The sequence below is a fragment of the Nestor notabilis genome, unplaced genomic scaffold (assembly GCF_000696875.1).
Source record: "Nestor notabilis isolate BGI_N333 unplaced genomic scaffold, ASM69687v1 scaffold4912, whole genome shotgun sequence".
NCBI classification, from domain to species: Eukaryota; Metazoa; Chordata; class Aves; order Psittaciformes; family Psittacidae; genus Nestor; species Nestor notabilis.
In genome coordinates this window covers 51,941-70,204 of record NW_009919620.1, presented here as the reverse complement: position 1 = coordinate 70,204, position 18,264 = coordinate 51,941, and the positions used below count along the sequence as shown (strand labels likewise).

General features: G+C 41.4%; 1 protein-coding gene across 1 annotated transcript in view; it reads left to right on the top strand.

The window, feature by feature from the left end:
• F13A1 (coagulation factor XIII, A1 polypeptide) overlaps positions 1 to 18,264 on the top strand; it is a 57,720-nt gene that overhangs the window by 27,899 nt on the left and 11,557 nt on the right. The window contains exons 6-12 of the mRNA XM_010010309.1: positions 1,470 to 1,577; positions 4,165 to 4,339; positions 8,885 to 9,023; positions 15,356 to 15,459; positions 16,254 to 16,342; positions 17,302 to 17,455; positions 18,029 to 18,264. Of these exons, the coding sequence (XP_010008611.1) occupies positions 1,470 to 1,577; positions 4,165 to 4,339; positions 8,885 to 9,023; positions 15,356 to 15,459; positions 16,254 to 16,342; positions 17,302 to 17,455; positions 18,029 to 18,264 (1,005 nt within the window). The remainder of the gene's footprint in view (positions 1 to 1,469; positions 1,578 to 4,164; positions 4,340 to 8,884; positions 9,024 to 15,355; positions 15,460 to 16,253; positions 16,343 to 17,301; positions 17,456 to 18,028) is intronic.

Here is an 18,264-nt window from a genome sequence, read left to right as displayed (position 1 = left end):
CTATTTGCCCAAACACTATTAATGCAGTTTTGCTCAGACTATAAGGTGTTACTCATTAGTGAACATCCACTCCAGTGAAAGTAACTCAGTGCAAGTGTGGGTGACGATGAGAGAGGTGTGCTGCCTTGTTTGCTGAGAAGGATCCATACGGCGGTGGTACCCTGAGCAATGAGAGCCAGGGAAGCTCGAGACACAGGCAAAAAAAAAAAGGCCAGGAAATGTCTCTGAGAGTGGTGAAACATTGTATTGCCTCTGTTTTCTCGGTTTATGTCAGAGCTCAGCTGCTGCCTGGGATGTCACCCCCAATCTCTCCCATCTTCCCTGCAGCATCAGCAGCAGTCTTGACTCTTTTGGGCTTCCTTTCCAGCACCTCAGTTTTCTTCTCCTCTGCCTCTCCCAAGGGGGCCAAAGCAGCAGCTTAGTCTGGGCTTTTGCTCACTTTCTTCAGGAGGCAAACCTCAAGATGTCCCTTATCTGCCAAGGAGCCCTAAACCCATCTGGAGACAGCTGCAAGATCAATGCAGCTCTAGCAGCAACATGAGAGCAAAAATCCTGTTAGAGTGAATCATATTTTTAAGGATGCAAGCATAGAACATAAAACCTAACATAGCAAGGGGATGAACTCTGTGGAGTTTCTGTCACAGTCTTGAATGTTAATATAAGATCGTGTATCTAGAAGATACTTGTTTTATTAATGTGCATTTCCTGTCTCCTACCATTTTCTAGGGGACAGAGGTATTTTCCTTTGCTATGCAGTTTCTCCTCAGGAAAATGAAATACATTGCAGGGCAAGTTTTGTGACAAATGGTTTCTGGTCTATTTAGGCACCTCTGCCCTCAATTCATTCTTGTGCTTGTTCATGCTGGATCGAAGAAAGTGTACCTTTTCATTCTATTTTTGAAGACGACTTTAGGTTGCTTGGTAATTTTGATGCCTACTTTTCAGAGACCAGGATTAATCTATATAATCAGTGTTTGGCTTGTTAATTTTAAAGAGATTTAAAAATTAATTTTAAAGTGTGTCTTCGAATTATCTTTGGCAAACTACTTATTGTTCAGCTTCCCAGCATTGCATTGTCTGTGCCTGAGAAGTCCTGAAATTAACAGGTCTGGAATCTGTGAAGGACATGAAGACCTTCATGAGCCGACTAGCTTCTTGTAGTTATTATTATAATATCTTCCTATTATATACTTGTTAGCACTTAAAATTTTATGTCCTTTCAGAAAGGCTGTGTTGTCATTTCAACCTTATGGAAATCGGACTGAGATTGAATTGAAAATTACACTCTCTTCTCCCTCACAGCCTCTCACCTTTTTTTTGCCATACATGTGCAATTATTCTAGAAGAAAATTTGTATTTTTAACCACAGAACTTTGACTTGACTAAGCTGATGAGCTATTATAACAACAGTAAAATATAACTTTGTCTTTGCTTTCCTGCTGTTTCCCTTTATATTTTCTTTTATCCAGTTTGAAGAAAACATTCTGGATGCTTGCCTGTTCCTGATGGACAAGGCAGAACTGGAACTCTCTGGGCGCGGAAACCCTATCAAAATCTGCCGTGTTGCTTCTGCAGTGGTATGTAATGGATGCCTAATATGTCACAAGTGACTCGTAAATCACAGAATCATAGAATGGTTTGGGTTGGAAAGAACCTTAAGATCATCTAGTTCCAACCTGCCTGCCACGAGTAGAGATGTCTCACACTAGAAGTCAAAGCCAGGCTGATGGAACTGGCTGGCCCTCATGCCCCGATGTGCTTACTCCAACCAGTGCCAGATCGATTGTCCATTCTGACCTCTAGGGTCTGGCTTTTTATTTCGCTGCACTTAAGGTGAAATACTTATGTTGGCTCATCTCATTTTACCCAGAATTGTACCTCATTGGCAGTAAAGCCACTTCTAGACATTGCACCCCAGGCATGATAACATTTCTTGTGACACTGCTCACTTTCTGTTAGCTGCAATAATTGAGAAAAACTTTCTGCCATGGACAGCAAGGAGATATGATGGGTGAAATTTGGGATGAGGAACTGAGAGACTTTATGTGGGTCTTAAGACACTGCAACTATTAATGTGTCTGATTTTTCAGCCCCAAACGGCTTAGTCAAGCTGAGAACATTTATGTGTGCTACCTTGGCCTCAGGTGAAAACACTGTGACAGTTGTTCTCTCAAACATAGGGTCCATAAAGCTTACCACATTTGGAATGGAAGTACCTAAAATAACCAGAAGCAAAAAGTAAGGAGAAGACTTTCCATATCTCCACTTTTTCCAGCTGCTAAGCACCAGGAGTCATGCTGTGGGTGCAAGAGCAGCCCCATTCCTTACATTCAAGATGGAAGACTCACCCAGGACATGGAAGGAAGAGGCTGAGTCCTTGCCTCTACCTTCTAGAGGTTTGAACTGATGCTGCCATTTGCCCAGAATAATACTCTAGTCATTGAGCTAGTGTCATCAGATATTCTCCCAAGTCAGCCACTAACATGGTTACAAGGGCTGACGGTCATCCTGGCTGAGATAATCCTTTAACCCGCTTGTTACAGCATTCATCCAGGCTTTAAAAGAATGAGCTCTTTGTCTTAGGTGACATTGAAATAGGATCTCCAGCCTTTCAGTGCCACATGCTGAATCTTGCATAGCAGTATCTTAAATAGATTAGCTTCAGCAAGAAGGGTCACATACACCCCTACTTCTCTTTCTCTTTTAACCTTTTGGTTAGTTCTTTCACCCCAGCCATCAGAAATATGGCTTCAGGCCTTAAGATAGAAGTAAGAATTGAATGTGGTTCCCTCATCCCTGGGCTAGTAGATGTAAAGGGTCCCTCATACACTGACCTTGGAATCCCTAAGGGCAGAATAGCACAGAGTTTATGAAGCCAAAGAAGGCTTGGATTTTACTTAGGTTTTGAGCCACTCAAACTTTTTAGGGAGGTGGAGAGTTCACCATTGGAAATACAGGATTCAATGGACTTCAGGTCTAATCTGCAGGATTAGGCCATAGCTGGAATTTTGGCCACCTGAAATCTGGACCTCAGTAGGAAGTGGCCAAGAGGTATTGAAGCCCCACCTGTTGTCCTTGCCCTCATTTTTGCTCAAGTTGAAATGTGTCAGCACTGAGCTCGTCTGAGGAGGTGCCCCCACACTGGAGTCCTTCTGAGGTATTCTGACACTGCGGAGTGGGTAGAGTCACCCCCTTCTTCCTTTCTTTGGAGACAGAGGAGAGCCTGAAGATCAATGTGCTGCCCTGCCCTTGAAGTGTCTCTTTTCTTGGCATGTTTCCCACAACAGTGAGATGGGCACAACCCCTTAACCTTTGGGTTATGACTCTGAATACTTATCTTTATTCAGTCCTAGGGTTCACAGCAAGTCGATTTTCTAATTATAAAACAGTAGTTAATCCAGCCAAAAGCTTTTAAATGAGAATTGTGATTTATTTGGCTGGTGTGTAGCTGTTCCACATTAGCATAATTAAAAGGTACAGAGCGAATGAGCTTTTTGCACAGCCTCAACTGGTTTAGTTCAAATTGCAGCTAGGAGATGTATTGCTCGTTAATGCCTATCAGTATAGCCATTAGTCAGCAAAACTCTTTGCTTTGTACAATCTTATCAGGGTGAAACTTACACAGAAAATTCCTTCTTGTTTTCATATGTGCTGGACTGAAGAAATTGGTTTCTACTCTAAAAATAACAGTGGGCTGGTTCTCCTCTTGATCTGCTTTAAATCAGGAGTGATTTTATTAAAATCTCTGGGCTTATGTGGATAGAAAAACAGACAATCTTAGGAAAGATTCCATCTTAATATTTCTAAGGTTTGCTTATCAGTATATAACTGATCACATTTATTTCAAATGCATAGCTGTAAGCATGTTTAATGTTAATAAAACTTACTAAACTGGCAACATGGATACTCAGTGTGGTGGTTTAATTTCACCACTATTTTTAAGTGTCTGACCTTCATTCAAAATTGTTCAGTGATGGAGAATCCATGGCCCTTAGCAAGATTGCTTTATTCATCTCATACCTTCATAATTAAACATTTCTACCTTACTTCTAGCCTAAACTTATCTGTATTCAGTGTCTCCCATTCTATCTTTGTCTGCTAGGTTAAAGAGCTCTTTTATATTTAGTCTCTGACATCCCTAATGCTTGTTTCCTTTGTCCTTAGATTAACTCCAGGGATGATAACGGTGTGATTGCTGGATCCTGGGACAATACATACACTTATGGTGTCGCACCTTCAGCCTGGACAGGAAGCGTGGATATTCTGTTGGAGTATTACAGTTCTAAGCAACCTGTGCGATACGGCCAGTGCTGGGTCTTTGCTGGTGTCTTCAACACATGTAGGTATCAGTGAGAAAAACCCCACGCTGCTATGTGATTCTTGCATAACAGAGAGAGCTTTTAGGTTAAACTAACTAAAATACTTCCTGGCTCTGTGATGTTCAGGAGTCAATAGCAGAGATACTTAAAAAAAACATGGCTAAAATAGATGGTTTTAAATAAACCTTTGGCATCTCCTTCGATTTGGCTGCTCTTCCACACAAATCTGTTAACTATTGGTTCAGTAAAATGTGTTCAGTGACTCAGAAGGGTAAGTTCGGGAGAGAGAAAGTTAGTTAGGAAATCTGAGATGAACAGGGGACTTTTTATCTAGACCTGCAACATGAAAATATTACCCAATATGGGATATGTGATGGTGTTTCTGCTTCAGAAAGGCCAAATGTCACCTACTGATGATTGTTCCCAGCAAAATAGACATGCGCTGTAGCAGCACCTGTCTACTGACCACTGTTAACTTTTTCTATGGAGTTTGTGAGCCAGAACGGTAAGGAAAATGCTGGCCTGGTTTATGAATTGTCTAGCACTACAAGGTTAAGTCTAAACACACTTGCTCAAACTAGAGTTCCAAGGAAACGGGGTGTTGCAGGTTGTAAACCCAGGAGGGAAAGCAGTGTTGGATTGGTCCCATTTTTTACTGTCTAGCACTTTCTAACAGCATCATGTGTTAATACACTTGAACACACTGAAAGCATATTAGCAGTCAAGAAAAACTCTGGGAGTGTAAAAAATGCGTGTTATACAGATAATGGGAACCAGACGTTGTAAGCAGTGCTTATGTCAAGTGCCAATGTAGAGCCAGTCAAGCAATTCCTATGCTTATGGTGCTGGCCCATAGAAGAAGCTGAACAGGTATTTTAAAGTATCTTTCTTAAGCCCAGATGATCTTCCTTATAAGCACCATCAACATATGCATTTAAGTATCACACTGGGAGGGACCAGATCAGCTTAGGACGAGGGGAACACAGTGTGTATTTCTGCAGGCTTGGAGCCTACTTTACATCAAGTACTTTTCAGACACAGCTGAAGGTCTAAGATTTGATCCTTGCATTTAAGCTGTGAAAAGGAAATTACAGAAAAACTCTCTGTGAAACCTTTCCCTTTTTCATCTGCCTCAATACTGTCACATATTGCTGTCTCAAGGAATGGTATTATACTTCTCTTTATATTATACTTCTATCAAAAATGAAGGATATTAATCACTCACCTTTTGCAGCAAACACGAAAATGGAATAATTAATGACAAGTTACAAGACTGGTTCTTCACCCTCAGGCAGCTCTGGACATCTCTGGATTTTCACTTTATTTTTGCTTGTTCTGTACTTGTATGATTCATTTTGTATATAATATTCCTTCAATCTGGATAATTGAATTTCATAATTCATTTTGGTTACCTGAGGTAGTGCAGAAGCTATTCAAAACAGAAAGGACCTCAGAAATAAAGCTGTCTTCTGTCCATCTAGCCTTCTGGTAGCACATGCTTCTCACAACTGCTGTGGGGAATGTAGTTTCGGGTTTCTCTGCTTCTCATAGAATCATAGAATGGTTTGGGTTGGAAGGGGCCTTAAAGATCATCAATTTCCAATCCCTCTGCCATGGTCAGGAACATCTCCCACTAGACCAGGTTGGTCAAAGCCCCGTCCAACCTGACCTTGAACTCTTCCAGGGATGGGGCAGCCACAACTGTTTGAAGCAACCTATTCCAGTACCTCACCACTCTGACAGTGAAGAACTTCTTCCTCATATCTAATCTAAACCTACTCTTCTTCAGTTTTAAGCCATTACCCCTTGTCCTATCCCTACATGCCCTTGTAAAAAGTCCCTCTCCAGCTTTCTTATAGGCCCCTTTAGGTATTGGAAGTCTGCTGTAAGGTCTCTGCAGAGCCTTCTCTTCTCCAGGCTGAACAAACCCAACTCTCTCAGCCTGTCTTCATAGAAAAGGTTGAGCTTCCCGTCAGCCAGCACACCCAAGTCTTTCTCCTCAGGGCTGCTCTCAATCCATTCTCCACCCATCCTGTATTTGTGCTTGGATCCAGGTGCAGGAACTTGCAGTTGGCCTTATTGAGGTTTTTTTGGCCCACCTCTCCAGCCTGCCAAAGTCCCTCCTTCCCCACAGTGAGTTGACCGCCCCACACAGCTTGATGTCAATGGCAAACTTGCTGAGAGTGCACTTGATCCCACTCTCCGTGTCACTGACAAGGATGCTAAACAGTGCCAGCCCCAATACCAACCCCTGAGGAATGCCACTCATCACTGGTCTCCATTTGGACATCAAGCTGTTGACTGCAACTCATTGTGGCCATCCAGCCAATTTCACTGAGTGATCCATCTGTCAAATCCATGTCTCTCCAGTTTAGATACAAGGATGTCATGTTGGACAGTGTCAAATGCTTTGCACATGTCCATATTCTCTTTCATATAGCTGGAGAGGCTCCTGTTTTGATCTGGGGAGATGCTGGTAGGTGCTTCATCCTTCGACACATGAAATGGTTCATTTTATGCCAGATGCAGTGGTATAATGAGCAATCATCATCCAAAGAATCTGACAGTTGTCTATTTCCTTCACTGCCTTAGGTTGCATGGTCTGTAGTTGATGCTCCTGAGCCTCTGCACATTGCAATGGTTTCAAAAAGGCTCATTTCCTATGGATACAGTTCCTTGTAGTGGCTTTCACAGGCCTTTTTGTGTTCTCTGCCCATTGCCACATCCGGATTTCTCTAGATCACAGACAGACACATAGACCAGTTTTCTCTCCTTCCCTCTGTACTGGCCCTGAATCACCACTACGAAGTATTTTGCCTGCAGGCCACTGTGAATCTGGAGTGACGCAACAGAAGCCCGAAGCCTGCTGTGTTAAATGGAGGGACATATTTATTTGGGCCAAAACTAGATTCAGTTTGCTGACTAAGTTAGTGAAGTCAGAGACATGGCACTTTGTACTGCTGCAAGGATTGCTGAAGTATGAAGTTTGTTGAGCATTATGAAATGAAAATGTTGTCCAGTGGTTGATTTGATATGTAGCCATCAACTTGTCCAGCTACTGACCACTACACAGAGAGGGCAGTAAAGCTCCAAACAGCCATGTGCAGCTCACAAGGGTTGATTTTAGCCGATTTTGAGTCTTCCTTAGCTGCCACTGTTTTGTCATTGTGACCAGTCCAGCTTTCCAAGGTTACAATATTGTACGCTTTGGATAGTCATCCATTAAAAATGCTAAAACATTCTGAAAAATGGTCATTAATCTTGAAATTGTCAGACAAATTATTTTCAATGAGCCCTGATGGCTCATGTGCTACAAGCCTGGGAGGGCACTTGAATTAAGTTTAATCAATAGGTACATATGGTATTGGATGCATCCAGGTAATTTGTCATCCAGGAACTTGAAATGAATGTGTAGCGTTACACTTTATTGGGAGTCACAGTAGTGACACTAATGAATATACAAAACCCAGCAGTAGGAGCAAGGGCTGTTCAACATTGCAGCACTGGAGCTATTTTTAAATAGGATTTTCAGTAAAAATATTTTCCTGTTCAACAAAAAAAACCTCCTCTCTGTTTTCTGCAGAAGCAAGTTGGCTTGTAAATTGGAAAACAAGAACCTTTTTTGTCTAAGAGACAAAATATTTCATCTGGAGAAGCTAAGATGATGTGTCACCCTGCAGCCCCAGTCCCTCCTTGGGGCCATGCTCCATTCCTATTTATCAGCCAGGGTGCACCACAAACGCAAATGCCTAATGATGCACTACTGCACTTCAGACATAGCTGTAGCATTTCCACATTTCCCAAATTTGCCACATGTCAAATGGTGTCAAATGGGTCACCAGTGCCACTTTGTGATGGTCTGAGATTTGGGGGGGGGGGGTATGTTCTATTTTTATCCTCCTTTTAAGATCCTTTATGGGAAGGGACCATTGACTCCAAAATATCATTTCTTAGCAATCAATGCAATCTATTTAGTTCAAATTAATTCTGACGTTTCACTTGCAAATAATGCAGCTTTGCCCCTTATTAGAACTAATTTTCTACTTTATGTTTTTTTGTTCTCCAGACCCCTTCTGACAGCAGATGTGAAACAGGAAAACTCCAAATTAATCAAAAGAAAATACTTCCTATTAGTTTTCTTTTTAGCACAGTTTCATGATTCTTCTGGGTTACTAATACTAGGATACATAATACGTTTTTCATTTCTTACAAGCTCAAACTTATTTTTCTTTGTATCACATTTGGTCATGCACTTGACCCATTGCACCCACATTTGCCCTGAAAAGCTGCAGTGTGGTCACTATGCAAGGCTGTTCTAAAACTACTGGTAATCAGCTGCTTAGGTTATAAACATTGCACCATTACTATCTTGAATGTTTATATTTTTGGGACCAAATAAAATATTTAACATATTCTATATGAAGACAGCAAGAAATATCTGGGTTGATTTGACGGAGTTTTCCCATTTTATTCTTGTTATTAATAGTTTCTCTCCTCTCATCCTGTCATCCATGAGCACAATCTTCATATTTGTCCTTCTCATCACACTTCTTTCTTTGCCACAGTTCTGAGGTGCTTGGGGATACCTGCAAGACTCATCACCAACTATTGTTCTGCGCATGATAACAATGCCAATTTACAGTTGGACTTCTTTCTGGATGATGAAGGGAAAGTGGACACCAAACTGACAAAAGACTCTGTCTGGTGAGTTCTCCTGACAAATGCCTTTAATGTATCAACTGTATAAGTTGTAAAAATCATGACAGCAATGCCTATGGTTGGTTTATTTCTCTGTGCATTAAATAACATCATAGCTAACTTCTGTAAAACAGAATGAAGGGATTGTGAGTAGGCTAATACGAACTGCTTGTCATGTAAAGAGATGAACCCTAGGGGATCCCATGACTTATGTTACCATACAGTGCCCATTTAAGCACACCAAATGAGATCTGGAATGGGCTTGTGCTCCTTAGGGCCAGACCATTTCTAAAAATTGAAAGGAGTAGGATGGGCACTTCCACGAGTCTAGACCCAGGCTTGTAGGCATACCACAGTATCTATGGAAAAATGCCCTTCTAGTTCTGCTTCTGCCCAGTTCCTGTACTTGTAGACTGGTTTTACATTGTGTACATGCAGTCACTCCTTCAAATAGGTACTTCCCAAAATAAATACAGTTCAGCTGAAAAAGAAACAAGCCAGAGTATCATACAAGCTACTGAAATGCTACTGCCAGATTTATAAAAAGAAAAATCTCTAGGGACAATAAATGGAGTCTGTATTTTTTTGGAGAAGACAGTCCTCTAAGTTGCTCCTCAAATTCTTACTGTCTCCTGTCTGACAGGAGACGTGTAGCATATATTGATTATATGCTCTGTTCCATAGAAACTGTGTGTGGCCTATTGGGCCTGAAGCCTCTCCTCCTCAGAGTGCAGCAGTGAATGTGACCCCTATATTGCTATATTCAGGAGACACTTGTTGTATTCAGTGTTAATGTACCGGATTTGTGTCAATGATATCTTTAGCTCATCAGCATAGCTACTCAACAACATATTTCATTAATAACTTAATATCTGGAAGTCTTTATATTAAAATTGTAAGCCATTCTGTGGTGGAGAAAATGACTGAATATGATGCTGTAACCTCTTTTACGTGATTTCCATATTCTGCTACCAAGAGTGACTCTAAGGAGAACAATTAGGTTCATTCACATATGAAGCTTGTATCAGAGCATCACAGAACAGCTGAGACTGGAAGGGGCTCCTGGAAGTCATGTAACCCCCCTGCTCAAAGCTGGGTCAGCTAAAGCTGGTTGCTCAGAGCTATGTCCAGCTGGGTTTTGAATATCTGAAAGGATGGACACTCCAGTCTTTTTGGGAAGCTTGTTCCAGTGCTCAACCATTCTCACAGTAAAAAAGTGTTTCCTGATGTTCAGACAGAATTTCCTATGTTTCAATATGTGCCCATTGCTTATTGACTTGCCACTGGCTGCCACTGAGAAGAGCATGGCTCTGCCTTCTCCTCTGCCAACTCCCTAACCAAGCATTTAAACACATGGATAAGATCATGCTGAGCCTTCCCATCTGCAGGCTGAACAGTCCCAGCTTTCTTAGTCTCTCATTGTGTACAGTCTCTGGTGTATCATCTATTCCTTCTGGTTTTCTATGTCAGGAAACTTGCTAAGTAAGGGTGTAGTAGGTCTCACAACCAGGTCATTAATGAAGATGTTAAACAGTATTTGACCCCGTATTGACTCCTGGCATACACAACTAGTGACTAGGTTCCAGCTGAAGTTAACAACCCTCTCATCCCAGCAGTTCAGCCAGTTTTCAATATGCTTTACTGTCCACTTAGCTAGTCTATAATTCAGTGGTTTGTCTATGAGGACACTCTGGGAGATGGTGTTGAAGTCAAAAGAGAAACCAGCCCCCATGCCAGGTCTCCTCTTGTCCACTCAGTCATGCATTTCATCAAGGAAGGCTATCAAGCTGGCCAGGCACAGCTGATCCCTTGTAAATTCATGCTGACTACTGCCAATCAGCTTGCCCTTAATATGTCTGGAAATGTTTCACAGAGGAAATTGCTCTGTAACCTTCCCAGGGATCAAGGTGAGGTTACTAAGTCTCTATTTTCCTGGGTACTCCCTCTTCTCTTTCTTGAAGCAAGGAGTGATATTTGCTTTCTTCCAGTCCTCAGGAAACTCCCCCAGTCACCATGACCTTTCCTAGATAGATATGAGTGGTCTCACAATGGCATTGGCCAGCTCCCTCAGCACTTTTGTGTCTATCCCATTGGACTTCTGTGTGTCCAGTTGCTTAAATAATCTCTAGCTTGTTCCTCTACTACAGGTAGTAAATTTTCATTACTCCAAACTTCCATACTGGTCTCAGGGGCTGTGATTCCCGAGGGTAAATCCTAGCAGTAAAAACCAAGGCAAAGAAGACTTTGAATACTTTAGCCTTTTCTTAGACTCCTATCAGCTGGGGCAGGTCCCTTGCCCCATTCAGCAGCAGATCCTTATTTTCCATAGTCTTCCTTTTGAAACTGATGTGCTTGCCTTTCTTACTGCTCTTCATGTCCTTTGACGTACTCCATTTGATTTGGGGTTTGGCTTTCCTAAACCTGTCTCTGCATGCTCAGACAGTGTCTCTATATTCCTCCTGGTCACTTGTCCCTAGCTCCACCTCTTGTGCATTCTTTTTTAATGTTTAACTGGGACCACCTTGTTCACCATACAGGCTTTGTGCCACTTTTGTTTGATTTCCTGCACACACTAATGGACCATTCTTAAGCTTGGAGGAGGTGACCCTGGAAAAATAACCAGCTCTCCTGGAGCCATCTTCTATCCAGAATTGCCTCCCATGGGATTCTCCGAAGCAGGACCTCGAACAGGTCAAAGCCTCTTGAAGCCCAGGGTTGTAATTCTGCTATTTTCCTTGTTTCCTTCTGTTAGAATCCTTGGGGGTTCCCAGTTTGCTAAGCTGCATCTGGTCTATGTGACAGCAGTTCCTCAGAACGTCTCATGAGGCTGATCCTTCTGTGGGTCACAGAGCTGTAAAGGAGCAGTCACTCTTCAGAAACCTCTCTGCCTGTAAATGACATGAAACAAGACCCAGTGACCGGAGGTCCCACTGCTCAGTCCATATACACCCAGTAATGGACCATTGCCATGTTTCAGACATTCACTATCTCATCCCTTCTTTCCTTCTGCCCTTATCTGTGAAACACCTCTCACCCACTTTTGACATTTTCTTTTGCTTCCCTACCTCTCCTTTTCCCAGCTGTTTCCCAAGACTTCTTAATTCAATCTGGTTTTTTCCATTCTTTTGTGATAGGGGCAGGTCATCTAAAATCATCCTTGCTCCACTGAAATCCATACGCAACTTTACACTTGCATTTCATCCTCCCATCCTGCATTTGCTTTTATTTGGCTTGATTACCTTTTGAACTGCCTTGTTCATCCTTTTATCCTTCTGGTGCATTTATTAGTACATGGTGCACATAACCCTTTGGGCATGACTTAATATATTACACACCTCTTTTCATTCGTCCTCTGTGTCCTTTCTCTTCATTACTCTGTAACACTCCGTGGTAGCCCATACGCCAATTTTAAATGGCTTGTGTCTTAACCTTGATTTTATTTTTAATGTGTGTTTTATTTCTTTTATTTTTTTTAAGAGGACAAGCTCAAGGTGTTTATAATGATTTTTTAAATGTATTTCTCACTTTTATTTATAATCTCCTGAAAACTGGGAGCAAAGCTCTTTTTCTTTATTATATATCATTTCTATTGTCTTGTATTGCTGGAGCTGATCTGTCTTCAGGTTTTAAATACTCTCAGACTTCAGGGATACTTGGAGCCAGGATTTTTAGTCCAATCAATCTCTGAGTTTGGGGCTCCCTCTGAATGTTATCTGACATTTATTTATTTTTATTAAAGATCATCTTTTCCCTCAGGATAGGAAACAACGACAACAACAAAACATATACAAAATTACACAGACTTTGTTATTTTTATAACAAAGAATTATTTTTACAAAGCTGGCTGGATTTGAGCCTATCAGTGCTGCCTCTTACTTTGTTCTCCTTGTCCTTCCTAACGATGATATAGAGACACTTAAAGAATATTTCTCTTGGATGGGAATCAAGACTCACTCCTATTGTGAGGTCCAAGAAGACCGACACCAGTACTCCAGCAGAAACTTACTCAAAGTCACTCAGCCCCGTGCGGGTTCGTCTATGTCCAGGCCTGTGGAGAAGGCCTTTCTGAGACCTTTGCTCTCCCATTCACCTCCAGCTCACTTTTCTTTAATTTCTCAATAATGTTATCAGTGCCTCTCTCAACCACAATGCTTGAGTTTATTTGCTAATGAAAGGGCAGCAGCTCTTTCCAGCATGTGCCTGTCTCATGAGCAATATGAAGTACCCTTCTTAAATTTTCTTCCAGGCATAAAACCCACCTGGTCATCTTTTATTAATTTCCCCATCTCTTTGTTTAGTCTATTCGTAACTATCTCTGTAAATATTTAATGGTCACTACATTGATCTGTGTAGCCATTCTTGTTTTCTTTAATGTCTCAGGGTTGCTGCAGAATACAAGAACTACAGAACCAGTTTTACAAATTATCGCTGCAGAGCCAGCTCCTCAGCTGTGCTCACTTCTACCAAAGAGAAGTTTCTGCTACATTCTGGAGAGGCAAATGTTCCCTTCATCCTCCTTTGCTTAATATTCATGTGCTTTAGAAGCAACATCTCTCTGTCCACCTTCAATATCCTTAAGTGTATTTATTATTCGCATGGCAGCAGACCTAAAGAAATTGCTGTCCGGTTGCGCCCAGCACTACATCAGTAGAAACCAGTAAGAAATGTCCTGTCCTCTAAGATGAATACAGAAAAATACTGAAAGAAAAATGCATTACCTAATTACAGTATTTAAGCAGATCTGCCATGTTCCACACTGCTATCCCCCCCTTGGTTTTATTGTCCTTCCCTCCTGCCTGCTCTTCAGGTTCTTCTTTCACAGAACACAAAGCCAGTAACACATCTGACTTTGATTCGAAGCGAACCAGTGAAGGATTCAGGGCAGGGATTGTCTCTCTCACATGTTGGCATAACAGTTTTCAAAACCCCACCTACCATGAAGTGTGTCCCCATTCTCTGGTAGCCCTCAGGAAAGCTCTGCGAGCATGATTCAGCAATGACTACTCTCAGCAGCATCAAAAATTCTCTGAGTGTGCGTCATTTTCCTTGAATAATTTCTTTTTCTGTGGTGCTGCTTCATTAACTCCTAACTGATAAGTTTTACCCTGATCCAAGCTTTCATTTCCACTTTGAAATGTCTTGTTAGACAAGCCTCAGATCCTTCCGACTCTGCTCCATGGCTGATTTTCACCTATTATTAATGAAATGGTCGGAGTTTAACAATCCCCATTTTGCTTGCTAATATCATTGCATGTTTTAGGGGCTGTATCAGCAGCTATGCAGGTGTAATTTTATTCATATCTTCAGTAGGATATGTATAATTTTGCAAGCGAAATACCCCCTTTCTCTACTCCTTTTCATTTTTTGCAGTAATGACATTCAATCACTATTCTGGCTCTACTGCAAGACCCTCTTCCTAGATTTACTTTTTTTCTTGTTTGTGCTCTCCCTTGAGCACCAGTAGCACTGCAGGAAGCTACAAGATCTTTCTTTTCTGCTCAGTTTTGAAACATTCTGGGCAGACTGGGATGGTACTGTAGTGTTTTTTGGGGGTTTTAGCTTTTCTTTTCCTAAGAATCCAGCCAAGTGAGGACGTTTCAATACTGAGTGCCTGGATGAAAGACTCGCAGAAATTCAGCTTTCAGCGTACTGCCCTGGGCCCTAAAGGCAAGACTTGGCCCACAGTGGTTGTAATTGTGTTTTTGGAAAGCTGTATTGTCTAGGAGATCTGACCTCCCTTGTTGGAATGACACGCTGGAAAGACTTTATAAGGAATCCACAATGAGGATAGTCTTGTAAAGCCTTATAAGGTCTTTTTTTCCACCAAGGTGGAAACTAGCTAAGCATGTTTGTTTTGAGCCATGAAAACAAAGCTACACACTGTACGTTATGGATTTGATCCTGAAATCTTCAGAAGAGGCAGCAAAGCTTCAGAATGGCTAGGAGGAAATTCAGTGCTTGCTTTTACAGGCAGACTGAAGTGGAGGTGTCTGGCTGGAAAGAGATTGCAGTTTGTGTACATCTTCATATACCCCAACAATCTCCAAGCACTGGAAAGTTTTCTGAGACATTAGCATTCAGAACACATTAGAAGAATCAAAAGGCTTCTTCAACTTCCAGTCAAGAAACTACAATGAAAGATCATGGCCTTCAGGTTTTAACAGACAAGTACCTAACTCAAACCTAAAAATCTGTTCTCTAAAAAGACTCAGGTTTTTCATCCCTAAATCAGCAAAGGTCATTACTGAAGCAGTGGCAGGACATAAATACACAGTTTTCGTTTGGTCTATATATTTCTTTCCAAGAATTTAATCTTCCGGTCCCATCTCTTATCTAAGGAACTATCATTGCTGGAATGAAGCTTGGATGACCAGACCTGATCTTCCTGTTGGATTTGGAGGATGGCAGGTTGTTGATGGGACACCCCAAGAAACCAGTGATGGTAATATTGCTTGAATTCCTCTTTAGCTATCTTTCCAAAATTTGGGTTCTTTGTGGCAAACAATGAGCTGGTGATGGCCAAACCAGTGGCACCATGTGGCCAATGACAATTTCTTGCACCAGATAACCACATTCACCTGTGCTCAGGACCTTCTGATCTGAGCTCTAAAATATTAGATTTGTCCTTGTTATAACATGGCTAATGATGCACGCACAAAAAATCCTTCATGAGAGAGCCCCTGCTTAGTATAGAAGAGATGTAGTCCCATTGCCAAAGATGCATTCTAAATTTTAGAGAACCAACGCAAGAGACGGATCAAATTGATTCTCCTTCATTTTATGTCTGCAGTCCTTACTAAGGTTCCTGAGCAGGTAATAGGCAGGAGGGAAAAAGTGAAAAGCCACTGCTATTCCTTCCTAGTCCTGAATTTTCCAGTTCTCGAAGACATTCTTAGCAAATTTGCAGTGAGACCTTTCTCAGCCTGTGGTATAACTGATCCCTCCCAAAATTCTCTGCTTTAACCAAAACCAGCTGTATCTGTGTTTCAAGCACTTGAGACTTAAAGTGTACTTTACAGTGCTATTAAGGTATGGAACCGTTAGGTCATTTCAGACTTGAGTCTGTGTTTTTTAGAGGACTGGTAACAGAAATAAAACTTTTGCCTTTTTGGTCAGGAGCTCCTGTAAACTATTAAAAGAGTTCACCAAGCCCCAAGAATTCTTTTTCTTAGAGAAAATATAACTTTCTGACATGTTTTTAATTAATCTCTCACTTTATCCCTCTTCTCCCCATAGGTATGTACAGGTGTGGCCCAGCCTCAGTACAAGCCATTAAACACGGTCACGTTTGCTTCCAATTTGATGCTCCTTTTGTCTATGCTGAGGTACATATCTGAAAATTTTTACTACGTTGAGGATATCAGTGAGACCATAGGTGAGACAGAAGATAGGGCTCCACTGCAATATATATATTTGAGAAGCTACTTCATGTATACTCCACGTCAAAGAAAAACTTCATCATTATATTTTGACATGCAGGCCAGCAGGTGTGATACAGCTCTAAAGAATGACAGAAATTTCTCTAATCTCTGCTCACCAATGTAATAAGCAGAAAAAGCTACTCTGGCTCTGATGAAACTTCAGGCTGCGGTCATTTATCCTTCCCAGATTCCAGCTATGCTGGCAAATGAGTCACTAGCTCTGGCTGCTCATCTTCATCCCTTGTTAGCCTTTACCTCCTTCTCAGGCTTGCCAGCAAAGCTGTTTATGTTAAGGCTCCCTTGCTTTTTTCAGTCAAAATGGATGCAGTGATTTTAAAGAAGTCTGCTCACAATATTCCTCTTGGCTGCAGTAGGTCAAGGAGAGCTCACATGGGTGGTTTGACCTACAGATCTGAGAGGGAAATACCTCCATAAGGAGTGAGATGGCCTGATCTGGAGTTTTAACCTCTTGTGCCACCAGAGCTGGTGTTCCCAGAATTGCAGCAGCTGTAGAGCAAGTCTCTCTCTAATTGGATTGTATATAGGTTAGGACAGAAAAGAATAAAGATATTTTACCTATGAAGCATCCCCCTCTCTATGGTCTCATGTAATCATGCTCCCCAAGGCCTAAGGGTACCTCTGTAGCCTACTCAGATTTATACTATCTCTTATTCTGGAGCTCTGACTAGTAGAATGTATCTAGTCATTATTATAGCATATGACTAATTTTAAACATGGGACTTCAATGCAAGTAATTAGTGGGACTTCAAGTCAACGTGTCATTATTTTGAGGGGATATAGGCTGGCTTCCCTTTCTCTCTCTACTTCCACATATCTCAGTCCTTTTTCATTTAATTTTATAGGTGAATAGTGATATTGTTTACTCAAGAAGGCAGAAAAATGGAATCCAAGTGATAGAAAAAATTGACACAACCCATGTTGGGCAGTTGATTGTGACCAAGGAAGTTGGGGGTGATGGAATGATGGAGATTACCGAGGAGTACAAGTTCCAAGAAGGTAACCTGAAATGGTGTGGGACCATACTAATGTAGATTTATCTCAATCACATCCTGGATGGTGTATTTACAAACCTCTGGCACTAAGGGAGCTTCATATAAAGCTGCCAAGGTGCCCTTGGAACTCTTTATTTTTAGCTTCATCCCATAAACACTGCAGATGCCTTGAGAAAGCACAAACTTTGTTACTCAGAAATGCTTTTTACTAAGTAAGCTGCAGTGAAAACAAAGGGTAGACATGGAATAACTCAAAACATTCACAAGTTCAAGGCTTTCGGTACAGCTGTTTAGACATTTCTTACTCAGGCCAGATGTTTGTACAGAGTAAATCAGTGTAGACCTATTAATATCAGTTAAGCTACATCAATTTATTTGACATGTCTTGATTCTTTAACACAGCTCACTTGGAAGCTGTGAAGTTCTCCTATTATTAACTTTACCACAGAAAGGTTCACTGTCCTCATCCATTCATTTCAGCTACCACAAACTATGGAAGATGCACCCATGTGATAGGTAAGTGGGCTAATGCAGTACCCCTGTTTCTTTTATAAATTTGATTTTCATTCATTTCTAGGCTCAGAGGAGGAGAGACTGGCTCTTGAGACTGCTGTGATGTATGGCGTTAAAAAGCAAAGTACCCAAGATGTGTATCAGCCACAAACAGATGTTGACATGGACTTCCAAGTGCAAAAGGCAGTCCTTGGCAGTGACTTTAAAGTCACTATAACTTTCAGGAACAGAAGTCACAACTACTACACTGTTACTGCCTACCTTTCAGGCAACATAGTGTTTTATACAGGAGTCGCAAAA